The sequence below is a fragment of the Pelecanus crispus genome, chromosome 9 (assembly GCF_030463565.1).
Source record: "Pelecanus crispus isolate bPelCri1 chromosome 9, bPelCri1.pri, whole genome shotgun sequence".
NCBI classification, from domain to species: Eukaryota; Metazoa; Chordata; class Aves; order Pelecaniformes; family Pelecanidae; genus Pelecanus; species Pelecanus crispus.
In genome coordinates, this window is record NC_134651.1 from 39,524,551 (window position 1) to 39,547,673 (window position 23,123).

Sequence of the window (23,123 nt, forward strand, 5' to 3'; positions counted from 1 at the left end):
CAGTGGTGTTGGAGGACTCAGAAATACTAATGATACTTTGCATTTAAATAGCACATTCTGCCTAAAGATTTCAAAATGCTCCACAAAGATGGAAACATCTTGTCCCTGTTTTACTGCAAGGAAACCAAGAGACAGGGAGAGAGAGTAAGTCAAGGTCATATACAGAGTGAGTGAAAGACCTAAGAAATGAACCAAGACATTTTGCTCCCAGCTCTTATTTCGCTCATTAGGCAGTGGGCAAAATTCAGACCTGTTGTGATGAAAACAGCTGCATAAGTTGTACCAGTGGAATTTGGTGTATCCTCTCCAAATAAACAGGGACATGAATGCCTTGGATCCCCGGCACTTCTTTGGTCACGCTACACCTTGCTACTGCATGTCTGGAAGCAGCCATCACATACCATGTCCTATCCCAAGCCAAATCCCTATTTTCTTAACTATGTGTTCCCACTGACATGGGCACAATATACAACGGTTGGCAGGATTTAGCCCCTAGTCTGCAAGTTCTCTCACAGCATCATTATAAATTTTGCATGAGATACAACACAAACCTTGTGGTTGTCAGGATCAATAATTTATATTTTTGGGGCACCACCTCCTTGGCCCCACTTCCTCAATCCCAAAGTCCCCAGCAATCTTAGCTCGGAAAGGAATGTGACTCAGGCCTTCAACTGAAGGACTGTCATCTGCAAACCCTGAAGACTGGATGTGGCCGTGGTTTTATCACTGGCCACCAGCTGCCTCTAGAGCTCTTGCCTCCTCCCCAGTGATTCAGCAAATCTTCTTCGAGGAGAAAAACAAGCGCGCAAATGAACAAATCACAATGTCAAATTACAAAGATGAGCGGGGAAAAACTGCGGCTCAACGGAGGGAGATAAAAGCTGGTGAAGTTGCACGATCCGAGGACTGAAAGGCCTGGCAAAGGCTTGGTTTTGGAGGAGGGGCAATAATAATGTGAAAAATAAGGCTGTAATTTGGTGCCTTTACACCATAAAACATTGATAACAATAAAAAAGAACACAATGTGGAAGGAAATGAAGCATATTCTGCCCTCTGCTATCTGGGCATTGCCCAGGGCAGATAGGGGTTTTTACGTGTGTAACTGAGAGCTGAATAGTCCATTCTGGTTTACACTGGAACAAAGTTCCACTGAGCAAACTACTTCCAGAGGAGTTTCTGCTCTTCATAACCATGATTTTCAAAAGTTTGGAAGCCCATTATCAGGCATTTTGAACATCACTGTTCCTGAAAAAGCTTCTGTGTCATTTGGTATCTAAGGCATGGCAGAGGGCAGTTAGAAATAATGTTTTAACTTCTGACAGTTTTCGCTACTGTGTCATTTTTATATATTATAGCCCTTTTCCATAAATATTTTGTTTCCTGCTGTAACTATTTCTGAGGTGAACACAGTATCAGCTTAACAGCTCATGGTACACAGTCTATAGAACAGACAGTAATGAAGAAACTTCAGCCAGACTTTAGCTAGGAGATGTAGTATTTCCCCTAATGGCATTCAGCCCAGACATTTCAGTCAGAGCCCAGTCTTCCAAGAATGCCATGAAATCCTAATGAAAATAAGAGTGTTTGCAATTTATGGAGAGCTTGTCATGCTTGTGGAATCTCTCAGCCCAGTGGGTCCTCTGATATCTGTAAGACAGAGATACAGCCTTCCACTAGATTAAATGCAACACAAAAAATAAGCACAAAAGGAAGAGGAGCTCAGGAACTGTGTGTACGTGTATTGTGGGTGGATAAACTGAGGCTGCCTTGGGTCTCATGCTGCTTTTACACTCTTCTGATTTACCTCACTAACCAGCACAGAGATCAATGTTTTGACACTGAAATACAGCTAAGCAGGACTGACTGACTTTGCTACGGGTTTGTACATTCTCTGTGAATGTTTATGTATTCACCTCACCAACAACTTACAGCTCACAAAACCTCCTTGCCCCCTCTCCGAGGGCTCTCCGAGGCAGCAGGGTTTTGGTGTACGCACTTAGAGTGCCTACTGCTCTCCCCTAGCAAACACAAAGGAAGCAACCACAGCATAAGCCAGAGGACCTCCTCTCAAGCTCACCCGGGGAGTTAATGCCATCTAAACCACATACAAATGATGCCAGGGCGGTCCTCCTTTAAAGCGTTTCCCTGTGCAGTGCTGCCACGTGCTCTCACAGGTTTGGGGATTTCCTCCCAAGTCTAACAATAATCAGGTGTGCTCTTTGAGCTGGAGTGGCAGAGCCAAGGGAATTACAGTTTTTAAGCTAAAATGCTGTACTACTGCACCCTACAGGCTGAAAACAGCGAATACATAATTCTTGTTATTTAATCACAATTTCTAAGCCAGGCTCATCGCTTTGGGGAGGGAGGCTGACTCATGGCCCCTGGGTATTTGGGGTTGGCAGTTCTGCTTCTGCCCTGTCCCGGAGCTCTCACAGGATGAACACACCCATTGCCCACCCCGCTGGGATGAGCAGGAGGAACAGCAGTGGCTGTAACACTAACACACAAACACACACACCCCCAGACACACCAGAAACCCTGACTGAAGGACTCCGTGGCAGTGAGGGGAGCGGAGCTCAGCTGTGCTGGAGCTGTTCTGCACACCCAGCTGCTGTGCACAGGGTACCCACGGGAAAGGGGAGCCAAGGGAGGGGAGGTTGGTTGCGTGAGGTGGAGATGGAATGGAGACCTTCACCTGTTTAAGCTGCTGCCTTGTTCCATTTTATTGCTCTTGATTTGACACAACAGAGGCAGGCACGCTTGAGACACTGCCTGGGCAGCAGAAACCTCAGCAAGTCTCCTTGAGGACTTGCCAGGTGAGGGGACCTGGTGATGCGGTGAAGATGACTGCCTCCCCCAGCACGCTACACGCAGCGTGGGATGCAGCGAGCCTGGCTTTCCACCTGCTTCCAGCGGGCTGGAGCCGAGGCGGGAGCGGGCAGGAGTCGATGCCATATGTTCCTGTGACCACGCTCACCGGACCTGTTCCTTCCTGGTCCCTGGCTGGTTTTGCCAGAAGAACAATCTGTGAGATCTCCCACAGAAACACCTTTCATTTTCTCACCATAGTCCTTCATCGCAACTTTGAAAAAAACAAACAAACCTTAACTGCACTTCATCTTGGCCTGACCCTGTACCCTGGTAAGCCGCAGTAACTACAGGAGAGCAAATGCAGAGGGTGAAGGCTTTTGTGCTGCAGATACATTTCATACAAATCAGTAGCCAACTGCCTGGGGGTTTTCTGTGGGATAGTACGGGGGACCTCTGTCATTGTGCAACTGGATGTAGCTTTGCAGGGTTTTTTACTTTACATTTTCTTTCCTCAATGGTGTCATGAGAGTCTTTTGTGGTACCAGTATGGGATTCCAGAATCCATAGGGAGGTGCCTATGGAGGCACACAAAGACCAACCCATTGCTCACATGACTGAGTCCCTTTTCTTCCAAAATCTGGAGCACAAACTTCCATTTTCACATGTTCCCAAGAAGGCTCTGAGTCCATGTGTGCCACAGGCAGGAACCTGGCTAACAAGCCCTCAAGCAAGCTCAACAAACTCCCAGGAAAGAGCCCGGCCTCCAGAGCAGCTGGTAATACAGCAGAAAAGAGGAGAAGTTGCATTCCCAAATCTCTGCATGTGTGGGAAGTGCACCTTGGCTGAGCTGGTGGCCATGTGGAAAACAGAAAAGGCACCTGAGGAGGTGCTGGGGGAGCACTGGAGTAGTACTGGGGCCCCTAAGACAGGGGCTGCCCTTCTTGCTTGTCTGAGGGGAATGAAAATACTGTGCCGTGAGTTCAGCACCGAGCCTCGCTGGCCATCTTGCAAATAAAGCCAGCAGGGAAGAATGGTTTCTGGCAGTGAATAATTCCCTTCTGTGGGATGTAGTGTATGTTGTCCTCACTAGCTGGTGCACTTCTCAATTCTGTTTTGACTCCCCCAGTATTTTGCAAGGACGGAAGTAAGCAGGCAGTGGGGCAGAGCTTCAGGTCCACAGAGCTTGGCCACCCATTAGGATGCCATTGCTGGCTGGAGGGGTCACAGAAATTAAGGATCTGCTGGCATCTGCTGAGCATTGTGCACTCCCCAGTGTGTTACGAGTGCAAGGTTTCTCATTAGTGGCCGATAATATGTTCTAATGGATGGTTTAATATGATTTCAGCCTCCTGCACTTGTGTGAGGCTTCTCAAGGCTTCAGCACTTTTTATGTTCTCTGGAGTTTTGTTAGAGCGAGCTATTTCCTTAGGTTTGGCCTCCAGCCCACAAAAGCAGCATCTGCAGGGCTCTCACACAGTGACGCCCATCTACCTCAGCCATGGTTTGGCCTCAGCCTACTGAAGGACAAGTGTGTAGAGGCTCCCCTGGTTTACCCTGGGGCCAAGAGGGGTCACGGCATTGACGCACAGCTGCACTCCTAGCTAAATATATGTACGCCTCCATCTGGGGACTGGCTCCTCAGGTGTGCACTCAGCATGGCTCGCTGGGAGATCCTGTGCCTTGCCCTGTGCTCGTCCCTGGGGGTAGCATGGGCTGCAACCGTAAGTACAAAAGCAGTTCTTGGGGCTTTGCAAGGCATTTTGCCTGTTCCCGTGTGAATGAGCAAACTGCTGCTACGTCTGGTCTGGAGCCCATGAGAGAGGGCCTGCAGGCCGTGTGACAGCCAAGGCAGCGTGTTTTCCTGCCTTAAAGATGGCAAAGGCTCTCACCAGCATTTTTGCAGAAGTTCCTGCACAGTTCTGTGTCAGGTCTGGCCTGGTTTACATCTTAAGGCTGAAGGTCCTCACCTTCTGCCATTTATCTTTGGGAGTGCAGGGGAATTGCTGCTGCCTGGTTTGCTCCCAAGGGCAGCCTGCAGGCCACCTGCACGGGCACATCTCCAGCGGCAGCAGCCTGTGGGCTTTCCACAAGGGTCGAGAGGGACATCTGGGGAAGGGGGGCTGTGGGTGGGTGCCGGTGGGGTGACCGGATAGGGCAAGGTGTGGACGCTGGCAGCAGGGGAAGCCAGAGGCATGAAGGAGTGCAATGGATTTTCTGTTGTCAATGGTACCACGTGTAGCTGGGTGTGGTGCACACCGAGGGCGGTTTTGTGGAAGGCGAGAATAAAAAGCTGGGACTCTTTGAGAACTACGTCGACATCTTCAGAGGGATCCCCTTTGCTGCCCCTCCAAAGACCCTGGAAGACCCCCAACCTCATCCTGGCTGGGATGGTAAGATCCAGCTTTTGAATGCCTTTGGTTTTGGGGCTTTATTTTCGCTTCTCGCTCCTTAGTCCATAACTGACAAGGCAAAGATGTTGTTGCCAACTTTCATCTACTAAGCAGTGCCAAGAAAAAGCTCTTGGTCTCATGGTGGGTAGGAGAGTCTGTGTCTGAGTGTTCCCAAGCAACTCAAGTAACCACATGAAGTAACAAAACCGAAGCATGGTGCCTGCATCTCCCCTCGCCATGCCTCGGCTGTCCAGAGCGCGTTCACGTGGGAAAGGATCCCACTCTGTCACTCCCTGAGAGCGGTCACAGGAGCAGGGGAGGCTTTGCTGCCTCTGCACTGGACTCGCAGAGGAGGAGATGGATGGGCAGAGAGCTTGCAACCAAAGGATGGGGTTGATGCTTCTAAGTAGGACCTGTTGTCTGCCTTCTCTCCTCTCAGGAACGCTGCAGGCAAAAAAATTCAAAAATCGCTGCCTGCAGATGACGCTTGCACAAACTGATGTCCGCGGGAGCGAGGACTGTCTCTATCTGAACATCTGGGTCCCTCAAGGGAGGAGAGATGGTATGTACTTGGCAGAGACCTGAGGAGGAGATTCTCAGTTGCCTTTTGTGGACAAATTGCTCTGGAGCATCTCTCGGCAGCTATGTTCCCATAGTGGGCAACTGCAGGAGCGCTGATTTTCAGAGGGAAAGGTGGGAGCCACGTCAGCCAATGTCCCCGAGCTGCAGGCTGTTGGGAGATTCAGCCTGTTCTACCAAGCGTGGACTTTCTTGGCTGTAGGCTATTGCAAAGCATCGTGTCCGTTCGTGCCCAGGGGGAGCGATGCTCAGCGAGTGGGTATGGGGATGGATGGGCAGCACCTTGTGGCCATGCTGTGGCTCACACTGCTTTTCTTCCCCATCTCCCAGTCTCTACCAACCTGCCAGTGATGATCTGGATCTACGGCGGCGGCTTCCTTGTAGGAGGGAGCCAGGGAGCCAACTTCCTCAATAACTACCTCTACGATGGCGAGGAGATCGCCGTGCGGGGCAACGTGATCGTGGTGACCGTCGGCTACCGCGTGGGGCCCCTGGGCTTTCTGAGCACCGGAGATGCAAACTTGCCAGGTATCGAGGCTGCTGCCTCTTCAGGGGACCCTGTCACGGGTCTCCAGCTTATCGGCTTTGCTGTGCCCTTGCTCAATGGTGGGTGCTCTGTGTTGCTCAGGGAACTATGGGCTGAAGGACCAGCACATGGCTATTGCCTGGGTGAAGAGGAATATCAAGGCCTTTGGGGGTGACCCAGATAACATCACCATCTTTGGGGAATCAGCCGGTGCTGCCAGTGTCTCCCTGCAGGTGCGTTGTCCTTGTCGGACCCCACCAGAGCCACTTCTCTTCCCCATAAACGGCAGAGGTGGTCCCCTTGGCACTCCACCGCTTTCCTCCGCACACACCGCCTGATTAAGGTCCTCTCCCGCCCGGGGCCAGCAATGCTCAGCCTCTCTGCTTTGTAGCCGCTCCTCCTTCTTTGGTTTGATCTGCCCCACCTTGCTTTTGGGACTTCTGGTGAAATAGCATTTACTTGCCATGTCTCCCTATTCTGCTCCTCTTCTCTCCTCTTCTCACCATGTCACCTTTTAACTTTAACTGCTGAAACTGTTAAATAGGATGAGAGCTGTCAGCTTCCCCGGGCCTGGCGCACAAGCTGCAAGGGGATCGTCTGGGTGTGGCCGGCAATGGCCTCTTCAGGATTTTGTACCTGAACCCCCCTGGTTTCTATTTTGCACCACAGACGTTGTCCCCAAAGAGCAAAGGCCTGTTCAAGAGAGCCATCAGCCAGAGCGGCGTGGGTCTGTGCAGCTGGGCCATCCAGAAGGACCCGCTCGCCTGGGCTAAAAAGGTAACGTGCGAGTCTTGCTTGAGGGAATGGAAACGCAAAAAAGGGGTTCCCTAGAGAAGAGCGTAACTAACAAGGCCATCAGCAGGAGCCACGCTAGCAAACACAGAGCTTTGGAAACACGCTGCTTTGAGATGAAAACCAAGCTCTGCTTCTGTGAAGCTGGTGATGAAGCCTGGCTTCAGAGGGTAATGCTGAGAGATTTCTCTCTCTCGTCCTGCAGCTTGGACAAAAAGTGGGCTGCCCTATAGACAACACCACCGCCTTGGCCGACTGCCTGCGCGTCTCCAACCCCAAAACTTTGACGCTGGCCTACCACCTGCAGCTGATCAACCTGCCCAGTAAGTCCCCTGGGCCGTGTTGTGTCCCCCACCCACAAAAGGCTCACCATGCCTTTGACGGGATGCTGGGGCAATTGCCAGCAGTGGCAGAGGAACTATCCAAGGGCCATGCCTTATCTTAGCTTTAGCCTTAGCTCAAAATAGCTGTTTGGGCTTTCCGTTCTGTGAAAGCAGCAAGAGCAATTTTGGAGCACAGCTTACAAACAAAAAAATAATTGACCAGAACACTGCTATTTTCATTTGGGTCGCTGGGTGGAGTGTAGGACTCTCATAGCACGTAGGGAACACTTCTGCTTTTGCTGCCTATGAGAATTTCTTTCCCAAGAAGACTCTCCTCCACTTGCTCATGCTCTGCTCATGCTGCTATTAAGCAGCCCCAGTATTTAGCCTTGCTCAGGACAGAGAGTGGCCTGAGCTGGCTGTCCTGGCAACTTGGCTGGCAGATCATCTGTTCCTCTCCCCCGCCACTTCTGGTCACACAGAAGTCACCACCCAAGCTCTCATTCCCCTCAACCTATTTCTTCCACTGTTCCTTGAGCCATGGGATATGCCAGGCCACACATCTCTCTCTTCTCAGCTCCTAACAGACTGCGGTTTTGCCTCCTGCTGCAGTTCCCCTGGTTCACACGCTCGCCCTCACTCCTGTTGTCGATGGAGACTTCCTCCCAGACATGCCAGAGAACCTGTTTGCCAATGCTGCTGACATCGACTACATCGCTGGGGTCAATAACATGGATGGACACATCTTTGCTGGCATTGATTTACCTGCTATCAACCGCCCACTTGTGAAGATCACTGCGTAAGTGAAGGATGCTCTTAAAGCGCTGAACGGGAGGAACCTGGTCTTTAATGTAGCCCCCAAACTCCAAGGGCTTAGACCTGAGTGGACAGGGCACTAGCTTCAAAGCAGGATGTCACTCCAAGCCGGGGTTCCTAGGGCATATGTTGCCAAGTCCAGAGGCTTCCGGAGAAAGGACCAGCTGGTGGGGAAGCCTCCCCATGTGCCTTTAAGGTGCTCCTGACCTCGGCACCAGCGATGGGCTTGGCAGCTCTGATGCTCTCTGTCCAGAGCAGGTATGTGCCAGACACACTGGGTGCCCGCCCCATAAGGCTGCTCTTGGCAGACAAAAGGAGCCTGCGGCCAATTTGGCCCCAAGCTGTTCTGCTGAGAAAGCTGGGAAGCACATGCCCGCCATCGAAGTCCTGCAATGAAATCACTGGCTTTTACTCCGCCAAACCGTTGCTAGCCAGAGGGTTGGGTGTGAACGTCAACGGGAGCCGGGATCCATTTCCGTGAGCCCTGCCCCACTTGAAGCTGCCGGTTTGTAATGAGTTGATACTACTTGTCTTTTCAGGGACGAGGTCTATCACTTGGTCAAAGGACTCACTGTGGACAGGGGCGAGGCTGGAGCCAACGCAACATACAACATCTACACGCAAGCGTGGGGTGACAACCCGAACCAGGAGGTCATGAAGAAGACAGTGGTGGAGCTGATTACTGACTACATCTTCCTGATTCCCACACAGTGGGCACTGAGTCTGCACGCGCAGAATGCCCGGTGAGCAGCTCAGCCCTGGCAGGAGCCCAGAGCTCTCCTGGGAGCCGAAACGCTGCGTTTCCAGCACAGGGGGCTGGGGAGCACGTTAAGAGGGCTGAACTTGCAGGAGGCGGGCTTCTTGGTACTGAGTGCGCACTTGCACGTGGCTCGTAGAGACGCTATTTCTCTAATGCTGCCAGGTAGTCATGCTAGGAACTTGTTTTAAATTCCCATTAAAACAGTTTTTTCTTCTTAAAAACTACAGACTTCACCCTGGCAATGTTTGATGCCATGAGACATGGCAGTTGTGATGCGAGGCTTAGGGTGAGGATGAGAAATGGGAGATAAGAATTACCAGACAGAAGGAGGTGTTCTCCTGAGAGCACCTCTTAGATGCACGTGAGCATCTTCCAAGGCTGAAGGTCTGGCTCTGCCGGTATTTGGAGCGTGGTTATGAATCTGCACCCGTTTCTCCGCTCTTCACTTGCAGCTGCTTAGCAAGTCTATTTTTCTTCCCCAGGAATGCCAAGACATACAGCTACTTGTTCTCCCAGCCATCCCGAATGCCCATCTACCCACCCTGGGTAGGGGCAGACCATACTGATGACCTGCAGTACGTGTTTGGGAAACCCTTCGCCACCCCCCTGGGCTACCTGCCCAAGCACAGGACTGTCTCCAAGGCCATGATGGCTTACTGGACCAATTTTGCCAGGACAGGGTGAGTGATTCAGGTCCCACATTTAGGGCTTGCTGCAGCGCTCCAAGCTGCTGCTCTTGCCTATTAACTGCTGAGGAGCAATTCCCAAAAGTGAGGTCTGTACTTGTGACCTCTGTCCCAATGTCAGACTCTCTCTTTGCACTCACTTCAAGCCTCACTTGAGCAGACGGATCCCTGCCAAACACCACAACCCTGGCTGCATCCGCAGGTTGCCCTGATAAAACTGAACTTCTATGTCTCTTTTTTTCCCCAGTGATCCCAACAAGGGGATTTCAGAGGTGCCTGTTACCTGGCCACCCTACACCAAGGAAAGCAGTTCCTACCTGGAAATCAACAACAAGATAAACCAGAACTCTGTGCAGCAGAATCTGAAAGCCCGGTACGTGAACTTCTGGCACTTGGTGTATCAGAGTCTGCCGCAGGTTGCCAACATCTCTCAGGCTGAGGAACTGCTGTGGAGTTAAGAAAAAACACCTTTTAAAAAGATAGGCCCAATTCATTAAAGTCTTGCTTGTAACCGAGCGATTCCAGCTTCTCCGTGTCTTTGCCGTGACAGGCTTTTCTCCCTGACATGAAGGTCGGGCAGCAAGGGACGTCCAGTCACCGGGCAAAGCGTGTTCCCCTGACCCATAGCACAGCAATGTCCCGGGGAAGCTGCTGCCAGCTAGGAGCCGTGGCCCAGCCTGCTCTGCCCGCCGTTTGGCTTGGGGTTTGTTTGTCCTGGTTGCTCGTGGGACCCCCGGCAGCGCGGGCCCAATCCTGGCCCGTGGATCTGCCCGCATTGCCATCGCCATGCACGCTGGTAACAAGGAGCTCTGAGATAATCACAGTTGTACCAGACGCACGCACAGCGATGGGTGCACCGTTGCCATGTGTGCGCAGAAATCAGCTGAGCACTTCGAGGGGAAAAGAAACGCGGGGGGGAGGTTATTGCCAATATGACACTCATCCCCAAGAAGGGCCGGAAGGAGGATCCGGGGAACTACAGGCCTGTCAGCCTGACCTTGGTACCGGGGAATATTATGGAGCGGTTCATCTTGAGTACGCTCAACAGGTGTGTGCAGGTCAACCAGGGGATCGGGCCCAGCCAGCATGGGTACGTGATAGGCAGGTTCTGCTTGACCAACCCAATCTCCTTCTATGACCAGGTGACCTGCCTAGTGAATGAGGGAAAGGCTGTAGATGTCATCTACCTGGACTTCAGTCAAGTCCTTGACACCATCTCCCACAGCATTCTCCTAGAGAAGCTGGCGGCTCACGGCCTAGGCAGGCGTACTCTTCGCTGTGTAAAAAACCGGCTGGATGGCTGAGCCCAGAGAGTTGTGGTGAACGAAGTTAAATCCAGTTGGCGACCAGTCACAAGCTGTGTTCCCCAGGGCTCAGTTTTGGGGCCAGTCTTGTTTAATATCTTTATCAATGACCTGGATGAGAGGATTGAGTGCACCCTCAGTAGGTTTGCAGATGACACCAAGCTGGGTGGGAGTGTCGATCTGCTGGAGGGTAGGATGGCCCTGCAGAGGGACCTGGACAGGCTGGACCGATGGGCCGAGGCCAACTGTATGAGGTTTAACAAGGCCAAGTGCCAGGTCTTGCACTTGGGTCACAACAGCCCCGTGCAACACTGCAGGCTTGGGGAAGAGTGGCTGGAAAGCTGCCCAGCGGAAAAGGACCTGGGGGTGCTGGTCGACAGCCGGCTGAACATGCGCCAGCAGTGTGCCCAGGTGGCCAAGAAGGCCAACAGCATCCTGGCTTGTACCAGGAATAGTGTGGCCAGCAGGACCAGGGAGGTGATTGTCCCCCTGTACTCAGTGCTGGTGAGGCCGCATCTGGAATAGTGTCCAGTTTTGGGCCCCTCACTACAAGAAGGACATTGAGGTGCTGGAGCGTGTCCAGAGAAGGGCAACAAAGCTGGTGAAGGGTCTGGAGCACAGGCCTTCTGAGGAGTGGCTGAGGGAACTGGGGTTGTTTAGCCTAGAGAAGAAGAGGCTGAGGGGAGACCTTATCGCTCTCTGCAGCTGCCTGAAAGGAGGTTGCAGTGAGGTGGGTGTTCAAGTAGTTAGCGCTAGGACAAGAGGAAATGGCCTCAAGTTGCGTCAGGGGAGGTTTAGACTGGATATTCAGAAAAATTTCTTTAATGAAAGAGAGGTCAAGCATTGGAACAGGCTGCCCAGAGGGGTGGGGGAGTCCTCATCCCTGGAAGTGTTCAAACAACGGGCAGACGTGGCACTCTGGGACATGGTTTAGTGGGCATGGGGGTGTTGGGTTGATGGTTGGACTGATGATCTTAGAGATCCTTTCCAACCCTAATGATTCTATTCTAATTTTACTTTCATTAAAAAAATAGTCCAGCCACCAAGCCAGGAAACATGAAATAAATTATTATTCTACCCTTAATTGGTTTAGCAGTGGACCTGGTAGTGTTAGGCTAATGGTTGGACTGGATGATCTTAATGGTCTTTTCAACCTGAACAATTCTGCGCTTCCATGATTATTCCGCAGCGGTCCATGGGCGCAGGCCCCTGTTCGGCAGAGCGGGCTGGTCTGGGGAGCCGCAGCCCCGAGGCCGGGGGTCCCGGGCAGGCCCCGCGTAGGCCCCGTCCTGCGGCGGAACCTTTGTGCCGCGGCCCGCGGGGCGGCCGGGGCGGGTGTCGGGAGGGAGCGGGGCGGGGGAGCGATGGCGGCGGGGCGGCGGTGGGGGGAGCGGGGCTCGGGCGTGCTGGAGCTGCCCCGCGGGCCGCGGTTGGTGTGCGTGGAGTACCCGGGGCTGGTGCGGGACGTCGGGGCCATGCTGCGGACGCTGGGAGGAGCAGGGGGTGTCGCGGGTGAGGGGGGCCGCGGGGGCGTGGGGCGGGCGGGGTTTGTGCGGGCAGAGGGGGTTGGGGCGGGGAGCCCGGCCGCGGCCCTGGGGCGGGGGCTGGAGGCGGGAGCGGGGCCGGGGGCCGCCAGCTGCGGGCTCCCGGCCGTGTCCGGGAGGCTGTGGCGCGGCAGGTCCCCGCTGTGGGCTCCCCGCGTGTTTTTGGGGTGATGCCGCTGGCCCGGGCCGCTGGTGCCCAGGAGAGAGGGGAGGGGAGGTGCTGGGCGGGCTGTGAGCGGCTGCTGTGCTGCGGCGTGGGGGGCGAGCAGGGGTTGGCGTCCCTGAGGCGTCTGAGGGGAAAGGTGGGGGGAGGCCGCAGGGCGAGAGGGTGCGGAGCCGGGGCCTGGTGCGGGACTGCGCGGGTGCGGGGCTGCGTGGGTGCGGTGCTGGCAGGGCCCGGGCTGACGCGGGTCTGTGTCCCTTGGTGCCCCAGATCTACGCGGACCCTGCCAAAAGGCTGGAGCTGTATTTCCGCCCCAAGGACCCGTACTGCCATCCCGTGTGTGCCAACCGCTTCCCCACCTCCACCGTGCTGCTCAGGGTGAAGAGGAGGACCAAGAAGACAAAGCAGCTGGGCACCGAAGAAGAAATGCAGCCGGAAGTGCAGTTCGAAATGGAAATTGTTGGGACTGTCACCACCGTTTACAAATTTCAAGGTAATGCTTGGAGTTGTGTCCATGTGGCTTAAGGACGAGTCCATCTGATGGGAAGGGGAAGTGTTTCCCTCGAAGAGCTTAGGACTGCAAGGACAATTGGGTCTCCTTGCTGTATAAACCTTTGCATAAGCTTGTTGCACTCCTGCTCCTGAGCGTTGAGTGTTGTGAGAAATACTGCGATATTCACAACAAATATCCGGCTGCTGCCTTGTTCTGTTTTATCGCTCTTGATTTGGCACAACAGAGGCAGGCACGCTTGAGACACTGCCTGGGCAGCAAAAACCTCAGCAAAAGTCTGCTCGAGGACTTGCCAGATGAGGGGACCTGGTGATGCGGTGAAGATGACTGCCTCCCCCAGCACGCTACACGCAGCGTGGGATGCAGCGAGCCTGGCTTTCCACCTGCTTCCAGCGGGCTGGAGCCGAGGGGGAAGCGGGCAGGAGTCGATGCCATATGTTCCTGTGACCACGCTCACCGGACTTGTTCCTTCCTGGTCCCTGGCTGGTTTTGCCAGAAGAACAATCTGTGAGATCTCCCACAGAAACACCTTTCATTTTCTCACCATAGTCCTTCATCGCAACTTTGAAAAAAACCCAAACAAACCTTAACTGCACTTCATCTTGGCCTGACCCTGTACCCTGGTGAGCTGCAGTAACTACAGGAGAGCAAATGCAGAGGGTGAAGGCTTTTGTGCTGCAGATACATTTCATACAAATCAGTAGCCAACTGCCTGGGGGTTTTCTGTGGGATAGTACGGGGGACCTCTGTCATTGTGCAACTGGATGTAGCTTTGCAGGGTTTTTTACTTTACATTTTCTTTCCTCAATGGTGTCATGAGAGTCTTTTGTGGTACCAGTATGGGATTCCAGAATCCATAGGGAGGTGGGGCCAAAGGTGAACCATCCCATTGCTCACATGGCTGAGTGCCTTTTCTTCCAAAATCTGGAGCACAAACTTCCATTTTCACATGTTCCCAAGAAGGCTCTGAGTCCGTGTGTGCCACAGGCAGAAAGCAAACCTGATCCTTTCCCTCTTTCCTAGGGAGGGATACAACAATCCCCAGGTGTCTGGTGAGAACCTGATTGGCCTCAGCAGGGCCCGTCGCCCGCATAACGCTATCTTTGTGAACTTTGATGATGAAGAAATCCCAGCTAAACCCCTGGATGCTGCCGTACAGACCTGGAAGAAAGTGTGCACCAATCCTGTGGATAAAAAGGTGGAGGAAGAGCTGAGAAAGGCACGTGTCTTATTCCTGAGCTGGGCTAAGCGCTATACTGTGGCACACTGATCTTGCTGAAAATTGTTGTGGTTGTAACGGCTGCTGTTTTTTCTGAAGGTTTTGTGATTGTGTTTCCTGTTTAAGCTTGTTAAAGAGTGAGATACGGGCCTGTGATATTAGGCCATGAACCCGAATCCAGGCCTTTGGGTTCCACTCCAGTTTGCTATCAGGTGTCCTTTGTGCCCTTAGCAAAATACGTATTTGCTTTTTCTGTTGTCTAATCTATCAAATGAGTAGGGCTGTATGTACTGGCATATTTTGCCAGGGATACAGGAATATTTTGTGTCCTGAACAGCTGCTGCTCCCATTGAAATGGTGGATGGGATAAAAATTTGTCAAGGCCTGACAATGTCCTGTCAGGAAAGTGAGTGAGCAGCACATTTCTGAAGTACCACCCAGGGCTCTGAAATTGTCTTCCTTAGGGTTGCCCGTGTTCTGAAAATGAATTTTGCAATTTGCCTTCTGCAGAGCTGTCCAGCCCTTTTGGAGAGTAGACTGGCTGCTGGACAGACATTGTCTGTTTTTCTGAGGATAATGACGGGCAAATCTGAAGTCTGACTGATATAACAAGTCTCAGTAGATGCCAGTGAGACCGTTGTGTTCAGTTCCATGGTTGTTTCTGTCTTACTTTAGCTCTTTGAAGTCCGTTCTGCCTAGTCTTGGAATGCAGTAAAAGCCATTATCAGTGTTGACCTTGACAAGCTGAAGCTTCTGTTGCTGCATTTGGCCTATTACATGGCAAGCCTGTACATCTGTCTGTGTGCCTGTCTGAGGCTGCTGGGAGGCAGAGCAAGGGAGCATCAGCTGGGCGTTCCTGGTTCTCTGCATCTTGTGCAGGACGCTCGGTCTCAGACCTTGGGACATAGGGTTCCCATGCTCTGATTTTGCAGAGGGCAAGCTGAGGGAAAGCACTTTCTGAGGTGACCTAGTAAGTCCATGCCAGAGCTGGCATCCAGTCATTACTATGAGATCACATCTCCCCCTCTTCCCAGGTTAAAGAGTTTTGTTGACCTGACAGCTCTCCTTTCCCGACCTTGCTAGAGCCAGCATATCCCAAAGAGCACCCTGCCTTTCACACACCAGTCCAGCACCTCTGTTTCTGAGCTAGGGGTGTTCTGCAGAGTGCTTGCCCTCGTTTCATTCTTTTTTTTCTTTTTTCACCTCTAGGTTACACCCCTAATGATATGCCCATGAAAGCAAAACAAAGCACGTATAACTACAGTCTGCCCATCACTGTCAAGAAGCCAGGTATGCTGTGCCTGCAGAAGGGCTGTCTTTGGTTAAACAAGCAGTGAAGATGGCAAAGAGCAGCTGGTGTGTGAGTCTGGAGAGGGTGAGGATGACGAAGAAGAGGAGGAAGAGGACTTCAAGCTTTCTGATGGGAGTGAAAATGAAATGGAGACAGAAATTCTGGACTATGTGTGAACTCAGTGAACAGTCTGGCTGCTGCTGGACAGAATCATCTCTGCTCTTGTTCCTCGGGTGCTGAGGGTTCAGCCACCATGCCCAGGACGTGTGAAGGCAGAACGTGCACTAAGATGCTGATGATCTCTCTGCACTGATTGCTGTGCCTGCAGCTGGGTGTCATTCTGGATGTTTGGGAGCCAGTGCCTGTATTTTCCTAATTGGTGGCTAATAAGCCCTCAAGCAAGCTCAACAAACTCCCAGGAAAGAGCCCGGCCTCCAGAGCAGCTGGTAATACAGCAGAAAAGAGGAGAAGTTGCATTCCCAAATCTCTGCATGTGTGGGAAGTGCACCTTGGCTGAGCTGGTGGCCATGTGGAAAACAGAAAAGGCGCCTGAGGAGGTGCTGGGGGAGCACTGGAGTGGTACTGGGGCCCCTAAGACAGGTGCTGCCCTTCTGCTTGTCTGAGGGGAATGAAAATACTGTGCCGTGAGTTCAGCACCGAGCCTCGCTGGCCATCTTGCAAATAAAGCCAGCAGGGAAGAACGCTTGGCCACTCATGAGGATGCCATTGCCAGCTGGATGGTTAGTTCCCAGTCACAGAAATTAAGGATCTGCTGGCATTTGCGGAGCGCTGTGCATTCCCCAGTGTGCTACGAGGGGCAAGGTTTCTCATTAGTGTCCGATAATATGCTCTAATGGATGGTTTAATATGATTTCAGCCTCCTGCACTTGTGTGAGACTTCTCAAGGCTTCAGCACTTTTTATGTTCTCTGGAATTTTGTTAGAGCGAGCTATTTCCTTAGGTTTGGCCTCCAGCCCACAAAAGCAGCATCTGCAGGGCTCTCACACAGTGACGCCCATCTACCTCAGCCATGGTTTGGCCTCAGCCTACTGAAGGACAAGTGTGTAGAGGCTCCCCTGGTTTACCCTGGGGCCAAGAGGGGTCACGGCATTGACGCACAGCTGCACTCCTAGCTAAATATATGTACGCCTCCATCTGGGGACTGGCTCCTCAGGTGTGCACTCAGCATGGCTCGCTGGGAGATCCTGTGCCTTGCCCTGTGCTCGTCCCTGGGGGTAGCATGGGCTGCAACCGTAAGTACAAAAGCAGTTCTTGGGGCTTTGCAAGGCATTTGCTGGTTTACATCTTAAGGCTGAAGGTCCTCACCTTCTGCCATTTATCTTTGGGAGTGCAGGGGAATTGCTGCTGCCTGGTTTGCTCCCAAGGGCAGCCTGCAGGCCACCTGCACGGGCACATCTCCAGCGGCAGCAGCCTGTGGGCTTTCCACAAGGGTCGAGAGGGACATCTGGGGAAGGGGGGCTGTGGGTGGGTGCCGGTGGGGTGACCGGATAGGGCAAGGTGTGGACGCTGGCAGCAGGGGAAGCCAGAGGCATGAAGGAGTGCAATGGATTTTCTGTTGTCAATGGTACCACGTGTAGCTGGGTGTGGTGCACACCGAGGGCGGTTTTGTGGAAGGCGAGAATAAAAAGCTGGGACTCTTTGAGAACTACGTCGACATCTTCAGAGGGATCCCCTTTGCTGCCCCTCCAAAGACCCTGGAAGACCCCCAACCTCATCCTGGCTGGGATGGTAAGATCCAGCTTTTGAATGCCTTTGGTTTTGGGGCTTTATTTTCGCTTCTCGCTCCTTAGTCCATAACTGACAAGGCAAAGATGTTGTTGCCAACTTTCATCTACTAAGCAGTGCCAAGAAAAAGCTCTTGGTCTCATGGTGGGTAGGAGAGTCTGTGTCTGAGTGTTCCCAAGCAACTCAAGTAACCACATGAAGTAACAAAACCGAAGCATGGTGCCTGCATCTCCCCTCACCATGCCTTGGCTGTCCAGAGCGCGTTCACGTGGGAAAGGATCCCACTCTGTCACTCCCTGAGAGCGGTCACAGGAGCAGGGGAGGCTTTGCTGCCTCTGCACTGGACTCGCAGAGGAGGAGATGGATGGGCAGAGAGCTTGCAACCAAAGGATGGGGTTGATGCTTCTAAGTAGGACCTGTTGTCTGCCTTCTCTCCTCTCAGGAACGCTGCAGACAAAAAAATTCAAAAATCGCTGCCTGCAGATGACGCTTGCACAAACTGATGTCCGCGGGAGCGAGGACTGTCTCTATCTGAACATCTGGGTCCCTCAAGGGAGGAGAGATGGTATGTACTTGGCAGAGACCTGAGGAGGAGATTCTCAGTTGCCTTTTGTGGACAAATTGCTCTGGAGCATCTCTCGGCAGCTATGTTCCCATAGTGGGCAACTGCAGGAGCGCTGATTTTCAGAGGGAAAGGTGGGAGCCACGTCAGCCAATGTCCCCGAGCTGCAGGCTGTTGGGAGATTCAGCCTGTTCTACCAAGCGTGGACTTTCTTGGCTGTAGGCTATTGCAAAGCATCGTGTCCGTTCGTGCCCAGGGGGAGCGATGCTCAGCGAGTGGGTATGGGGATGGATGGGCAGCACCTTGTGGCCATGCTGTGGCTCACACTGCTTTTCTTCCCCATCTCCCAGTCTCTACCAACCTGCCAGTGATGATCTGGATCTACGGCGGCGGCTTCCTTGTAGGAGGGAGCCAGGGAGCCAACTTCCTCAATAACTACCTCTACGATGGCGAGGAGATCGCCGTGCGGGGCAACGTGATCGTGGTGACCGTCGGCTACCGCGTGGGGCCCCTGGGCTTTCTGAGCACCGGAGATGCAAACTTGCCAGGTATCGAGGCTGCTGCCTCTTCAGGGGACCCTGTCACGGGTCTCCAGCTTATCGGCTTTGCCGTGCCCTTGCTCAATGGTGGGTGCTCTGTGTTGCTCAGGGAACTATGGGCTGAAGGACCAGCACATGGCTATTGCCTGGGTGAAGAGGAATATCAAGGCCTTTGGGGGTGACCCAGATAACATCACCATCTTTGGGGAATCAGCCGGTGCTGCCAGTGTCTCCCTGCAGGTGCGTTGTCCTTGTCGGACCCCACCAGAGCCACTTCTCTTCCCCATAAACGGCAGAGGTGGTCCCCTTGGCACTCCACCGCTTTCCTCCGCACACACCGCCTGATTAAGGTCCTCTCCCGCCCGGGGCCAGCAATGCTCAGCCTCTCTGCTTTGTAGCCGCTCCTCCTTCTTTGGTTTGATCTGCCCCACCTTGCTTTTGGGACTTCTGGTGAAATAGCATTTACTTGCCATGTCTCCCTATTCTGCTCCTCTTCTCTCCTCTTCTCACCATGTCACCTTTTAACTTTAACTGCTGAAACTGTTAAATAGGATGAGAGCTGTCAGCTTCCCTGGGCCTGGCGCACAAGCTGCAAGGGGATCGTCTGGGTGTGGCCGGCAATGGCCTCTTCAGGATTTTGTACCTGAACCCCCCTGGTTTCTATTTTGCACCACAGACGTTGTCCCCAAAGAGCAAAGGCCTGTTCAAGAGAGCCATCAGCCAGAGCGGCGTGGGTCTGTGCAGCTGGGCCATCCAGAAGGACCCGCTCGCCTGGGCTAAAAAGGTAACGTGCGAGTCTTGCTTGAGGGAATGGAAACGCAAAAAAGGGGTTCCCTAGAGAAGAGCGTAACTAACAAGGCCATCAGCAGGAGCCACGCTAGCAAACACAGAGCTTTGGAAACACGCTGCTTTGAGATGAAAACCAAGCTCTGCTTCTGTGAAGCTGGTGATGAAGCCTGGCTTCAGAGGGTAATGCTGAGAGCTTTCTCTCTCTCGTCCTGCAGCTTGGACAAAAAGTGGGCTGCCCTATAGACAACACCACCGCCTTGGCCACCTGCCTGCGCGTCTCCAACCCCAAAGCTTTGACGCTGGCCTACCACCTGCAGCTGATCAACCTGCCCAGTAAGTCCCCTGGGCCGTGCTGCGTCCCCCACCCACACAGGGCTCACCATGCCTTTGACGGGATGCTGGGAGTGCCAGGAGTGTTGAAGCAGTGCTTGGGTCCTTCAGAAAGGGGACAATAATGACAGATCTTGCAGTTGCCCTTCCGCAGGCAGGGGCATGTTGCACTGAATGAACACTGTTCATCGTGCAATGGCAGTGGTGGCAGAGGAACTATCCAAGGGCCATGCCTTAGCTTAGCTTTAGCCTTAGCTCAGAACAGTTGTTTGGGCTTTCTGTTCTGTGAAAGCAGCAAGAGCAATTCTGGAGCACAGCTTACAAACAAAAAAATAATTGACCACAACACTGCTATTTTCATTTGGGTCGCCGGGTGGAGTGTAGGACTCTCATAGCACATAGGGAACACTTCTGCTTTTGCTGCCTATGAGAATTTCTTTCCCAAGAAGACTCTCCTCCACTTGCTCATGCTCTGCTCATGCTGCTATTAAGCAGCCCCAGTATTTAGCCTTGCTCAGGACAGAGAGTGGCCTGAGCTGGCTGTCCTGGCAACTTGGCTGGCAGATCTTTTGTTCCTCTCCCCCGCCTCCAGGCATGAGGCTTACTGAACGTGATCCTGTGGTCACACAGAAGTCACCACCCAAGCTCTCATTCCCCTCAGCCTATTTCTTCCACCGTTCCTTGAGCCATGGGATATGCCAGGCCACACATCTCTCTCTTCTCAGCTCCTAACAGACTGCGGTTTTGTCTCCTGCTGCAGTTCCCCTCGTTCACACGCTCGCCCTCACTCCTGTTGTCGATGGAGACTTCCTCCCAGACATGCCAGAGAACCTGTTTGCCAATGCTGCTGACATCGACTACATCGCTGGGGTCAATAACATGGATGGACACATCTTTGCTGGCATTGATTTACCTGCTATCAACCGCCCACTTGTGAAGATCACTGCGTAAGTGAAGGATGCTCTTAAAGCGCTGAACGGGAGGAACCTGGTCTTTAATGTAGCCCCCAAACTCCAAGGGCTTAGACCTGAGTGGACAGGGCACTAGCTTCAAAGCAGGATGTCACTCCAAGCCGGGGTTCCTAGGGCATATGTTGCCAAGTCCAGAGGCTTCTGGAGAAAGGACCAGCTGGTGGGGAAGCCTCCCCATGTACCTTTAAGGTGCTCCTGACCTCGGCACCAGCGATGGGCTTGGCAGCTCTGATGCTCTCTGTCCAGAGCAGGTATGTGCCAGACACACTGGGTGCCCGCCCCGTAAGGCTGCTCTTGGCAGACAAAAGGAGCCTGCGGCCAATTTGGCCCCAAGCTGTTCTGCTGAGAAAGCTGGGAAGCACATGCCCGCCATCGAAGTCCTGCAATGAAATCACTGGCTTTTACTCTGCCAAACTGTTGCTAGCCAGAGGGTTGGGTGTGAACGTCAACGGGAGCCGGGATCCATTTCCATGAGCCCTGCCCCACTTGAAGCTGCCGGTTTGTAATGAGTTGATACTACTTTTTTCAGGGACGAGGTCTATCACTTGGTCAAAGGACTCACTGTGGACAGGGGCGAGGCTGGTGCCAATGCAACATATGATATCTACACGCAAGCGTGGGGCGACAACCCGAACCAGGAGGTCATGAAGAAGACAGTGGTGGAGCTGGTTACTGACTACATCTTCCTGATTCCCACACAGTGGACACTGAGTCTGCACGCGCAGAATGCCCGGTGAGCAGCTCAGCCCTGGCAGGAGCCCAGAGCTCTCCTGGGAGCCGAAACGCTGCGTTTCCAGCACAGGGGGCTGGGGAGCACGTTAAGAGGGCTGAACTTGCAGGAGGCGGGCTTCTTGGTACTGAGTGCGCACTTGCACGTGGCTCGTAGAGACGCTATTTCTCTAATGCTGCCAGGTAGTCATGCTAGGAACTTGTTTTAAATTCCCATTAAAACAGTTTTTTCTTCTTAAAAACTACAGACTTCACCCTGGCAATGTTTGATGCCATGAGACATGGCAGTTGTGATGCGAGGCTTAGGGTGAGGATGAGAAATGGGAGATAAGAATTACCAGACAGAAGGAGGTGTTCTACTGAGAGCACCTCTTAGATGCACGTGAGCATCTTCCAAGGCTGAAGGTCTGGCTCTGCCGGTATTTGGAGCGTGGTTATGAATCTGCACCCGTTTCTCCGCTCTTCACTTGCAGCTGCTTAGCAAGTCTATTTTTCTTCCCCAGGAATGCCAAGACATACAGCTACTTGTTCTCCCAGCCATCCCGAATGCCCGTCTACCCACCCTGGGTAGGGGCAGACCATGCTGATGACCTGCAGTACGTGTTTGGGAAACCCTTCGCCACCCCCCTGGGCTACCTGCCCAAGCACAGGACTGTCTCCAAGGCCATGATTGCTTACTGGACCAATTTTGCCAGGACGGGGTGAGTGATTCAGGTCCCACATTTAGGGCTTGCTGCAGCACTTCAAGCTGCTGCTTTTGCCTATTAACTGCTGAGGAGCAATTCCCAAAAGTGGGGTTTCCTCTGTCTGAACTTGTGAACTCTGCTTAAACTTCATGATGAGGTTTGTTTCTGAATCCTGGCATTCAGACAGGAGTTAAGTCCCTGTCTGCAGCCTAGGACGATGCTGGCGGCGACCAAGGGAGGAGACGGCGGGTCGGCAAATTGCTCCTAGCAGGCAGAATTGCTATTGCTTGTCCCAGTGTCAAACTCTCTCTTTGCACTCACTTAAAGCCTCACTGGAGCAGATGGGTCCCTGCCAAACACCACAAACCTGGCTGCATCCGCAGGCTGCCCTGATAAAACTGGACTTCTATGTCTCCTTTTTTCCCCAGTGATCCCAACAAAGGGAATTCAGAGGTGCCCGTGATCTGGCCACCCTACACCAAGGAAAGCAGTTCCTACCTGGAAATCAACAACAAGATAAACCAGAACTCTGTGCAGCAGAATCTGAAAGCCCCGTATGTGAACTTCTGGCACTTGGTGTATCAGAGTCTGCCGCAGGTTGCCAACATCTCTCAGGCTGAGGAACTGCTGTGGAGTTAAGAAAAAACACCTTTTAAAAAGATAGGCCTAATTCATTAAAGTCTTGCTTGTAACCGAGCGATTCCAGCTTCTCCGTGTCTTTGCCGTGACAGGCTTTTCTCCCTGACATGAAGGTCGGGCAGCAAGGGACGTCCAGTCACCGGGCAAAGCGTGTTCCCCTGACCCATAGCACAGCAATGTCCCGGGGAAGCTGCTGCCAGCTGGGAGCCGTGGCCCAGCCTGCTCTGCCCGCCGTTTGGCTTGGGGTTTGTTTGTCCTGGTTGCCCGCGGGACCCCCGGCAGCGCGGGCCCAATCCTGGCCCGTGGATCTGCCCGCATTGCCATCGCCATGCACGCTGGTAACAAGGAGCTCTGAGATAATCACAGTTGTACCAGACGCACGCACAGCGATGGGTGCACCGTTGCCATGTGTGCGCA

The 23,123-nt window shown here is 53.1% G+C and overlaps 3 protein-coding genes across 3 annotated transcripts; all 3 read left to right on the top strand.

The window, feature by feature from the left end:
• The first annotated feature begins 4,018 nt into the window (after positions 1-4,018).
• Positions 4,019-10,198, top strand: LOC104026006 (bile salt-activated lipase). The gene is made up of 11 exons (XM_075717135.1): positions 4,019-4,532; positions 5,051-5,201; positions 5,641-5,763; positions 6,111-6,308; positions 6,409-6,539; positions 6,976-7,083; positions 7,304-7,421; positions 8,034-8,220; positions 8,777-8,980; positions 9,480-9,677; positions 9,931-10,198. The coding sequence occupies exons 1-11, from the start codon at positions 4,467-4,469 to the stop codon at positions 10,139-10,141; spliced, it is 1,695 nt and encodes a 564-aa protein (XP_075573250.1). The 5' UTR covers positions 4,019-4,466; the 3' UTR covers positions 10,142-10,198.
• A 349-nt stretch (positions 10,199-10,547) lies between these two features.
• On the top strand, positions 10,548-14,419 carry LOC142594261 (general transcription factor 3C polypeptide 5-like). The gene is made up of 4 exons (XM_075715958.1): positions 10,548-10,603; positions 12,433-12,499; positions 12,965-13,187; positions 14,229-14,419. The coding sequence occupies exons 1-4, from the start codon at positions 10,548-10,550 to the stop codon at positions 14,267-14,269; spliced, it is 387 nt and encodes a 128-aa protein (XP_075572073.1). The 3' UTR covers positions 14,270-14,419.
• Positions 14,420-16,621: 2,202 nt separating this feature from the next.
• Positions 16,622-22,739, top strand: CEL (carboxyl ester lipase). The gene is made up of 11 exons (XM_075717137.1): positions 16,622-16,968; positions 17,314-17,464; positions 17,904-18,026; positions 18,374-18,571; positions 18,672-18,802; positions 19,239-19,346; positions 19,567-19,684; positions 20,442-20,628; positions 21,182-21,385; positions 21,885-22,082; positions 22,496-22,739. Exons 1-11 carry the CDS (start codon positions 16,903-16,905, stop codon positions 22,704-22,706), a joined length of 1,695 nt encoding a protein of 564 aa, XP_075573252.1. The 5' UTR covers positions 16,622-16,902; the 3' UTR covers positions 22,707-22,739.
• The last annotated feature ends 384 nt before the right edge of the window (positions 22,740-23,123 follow it).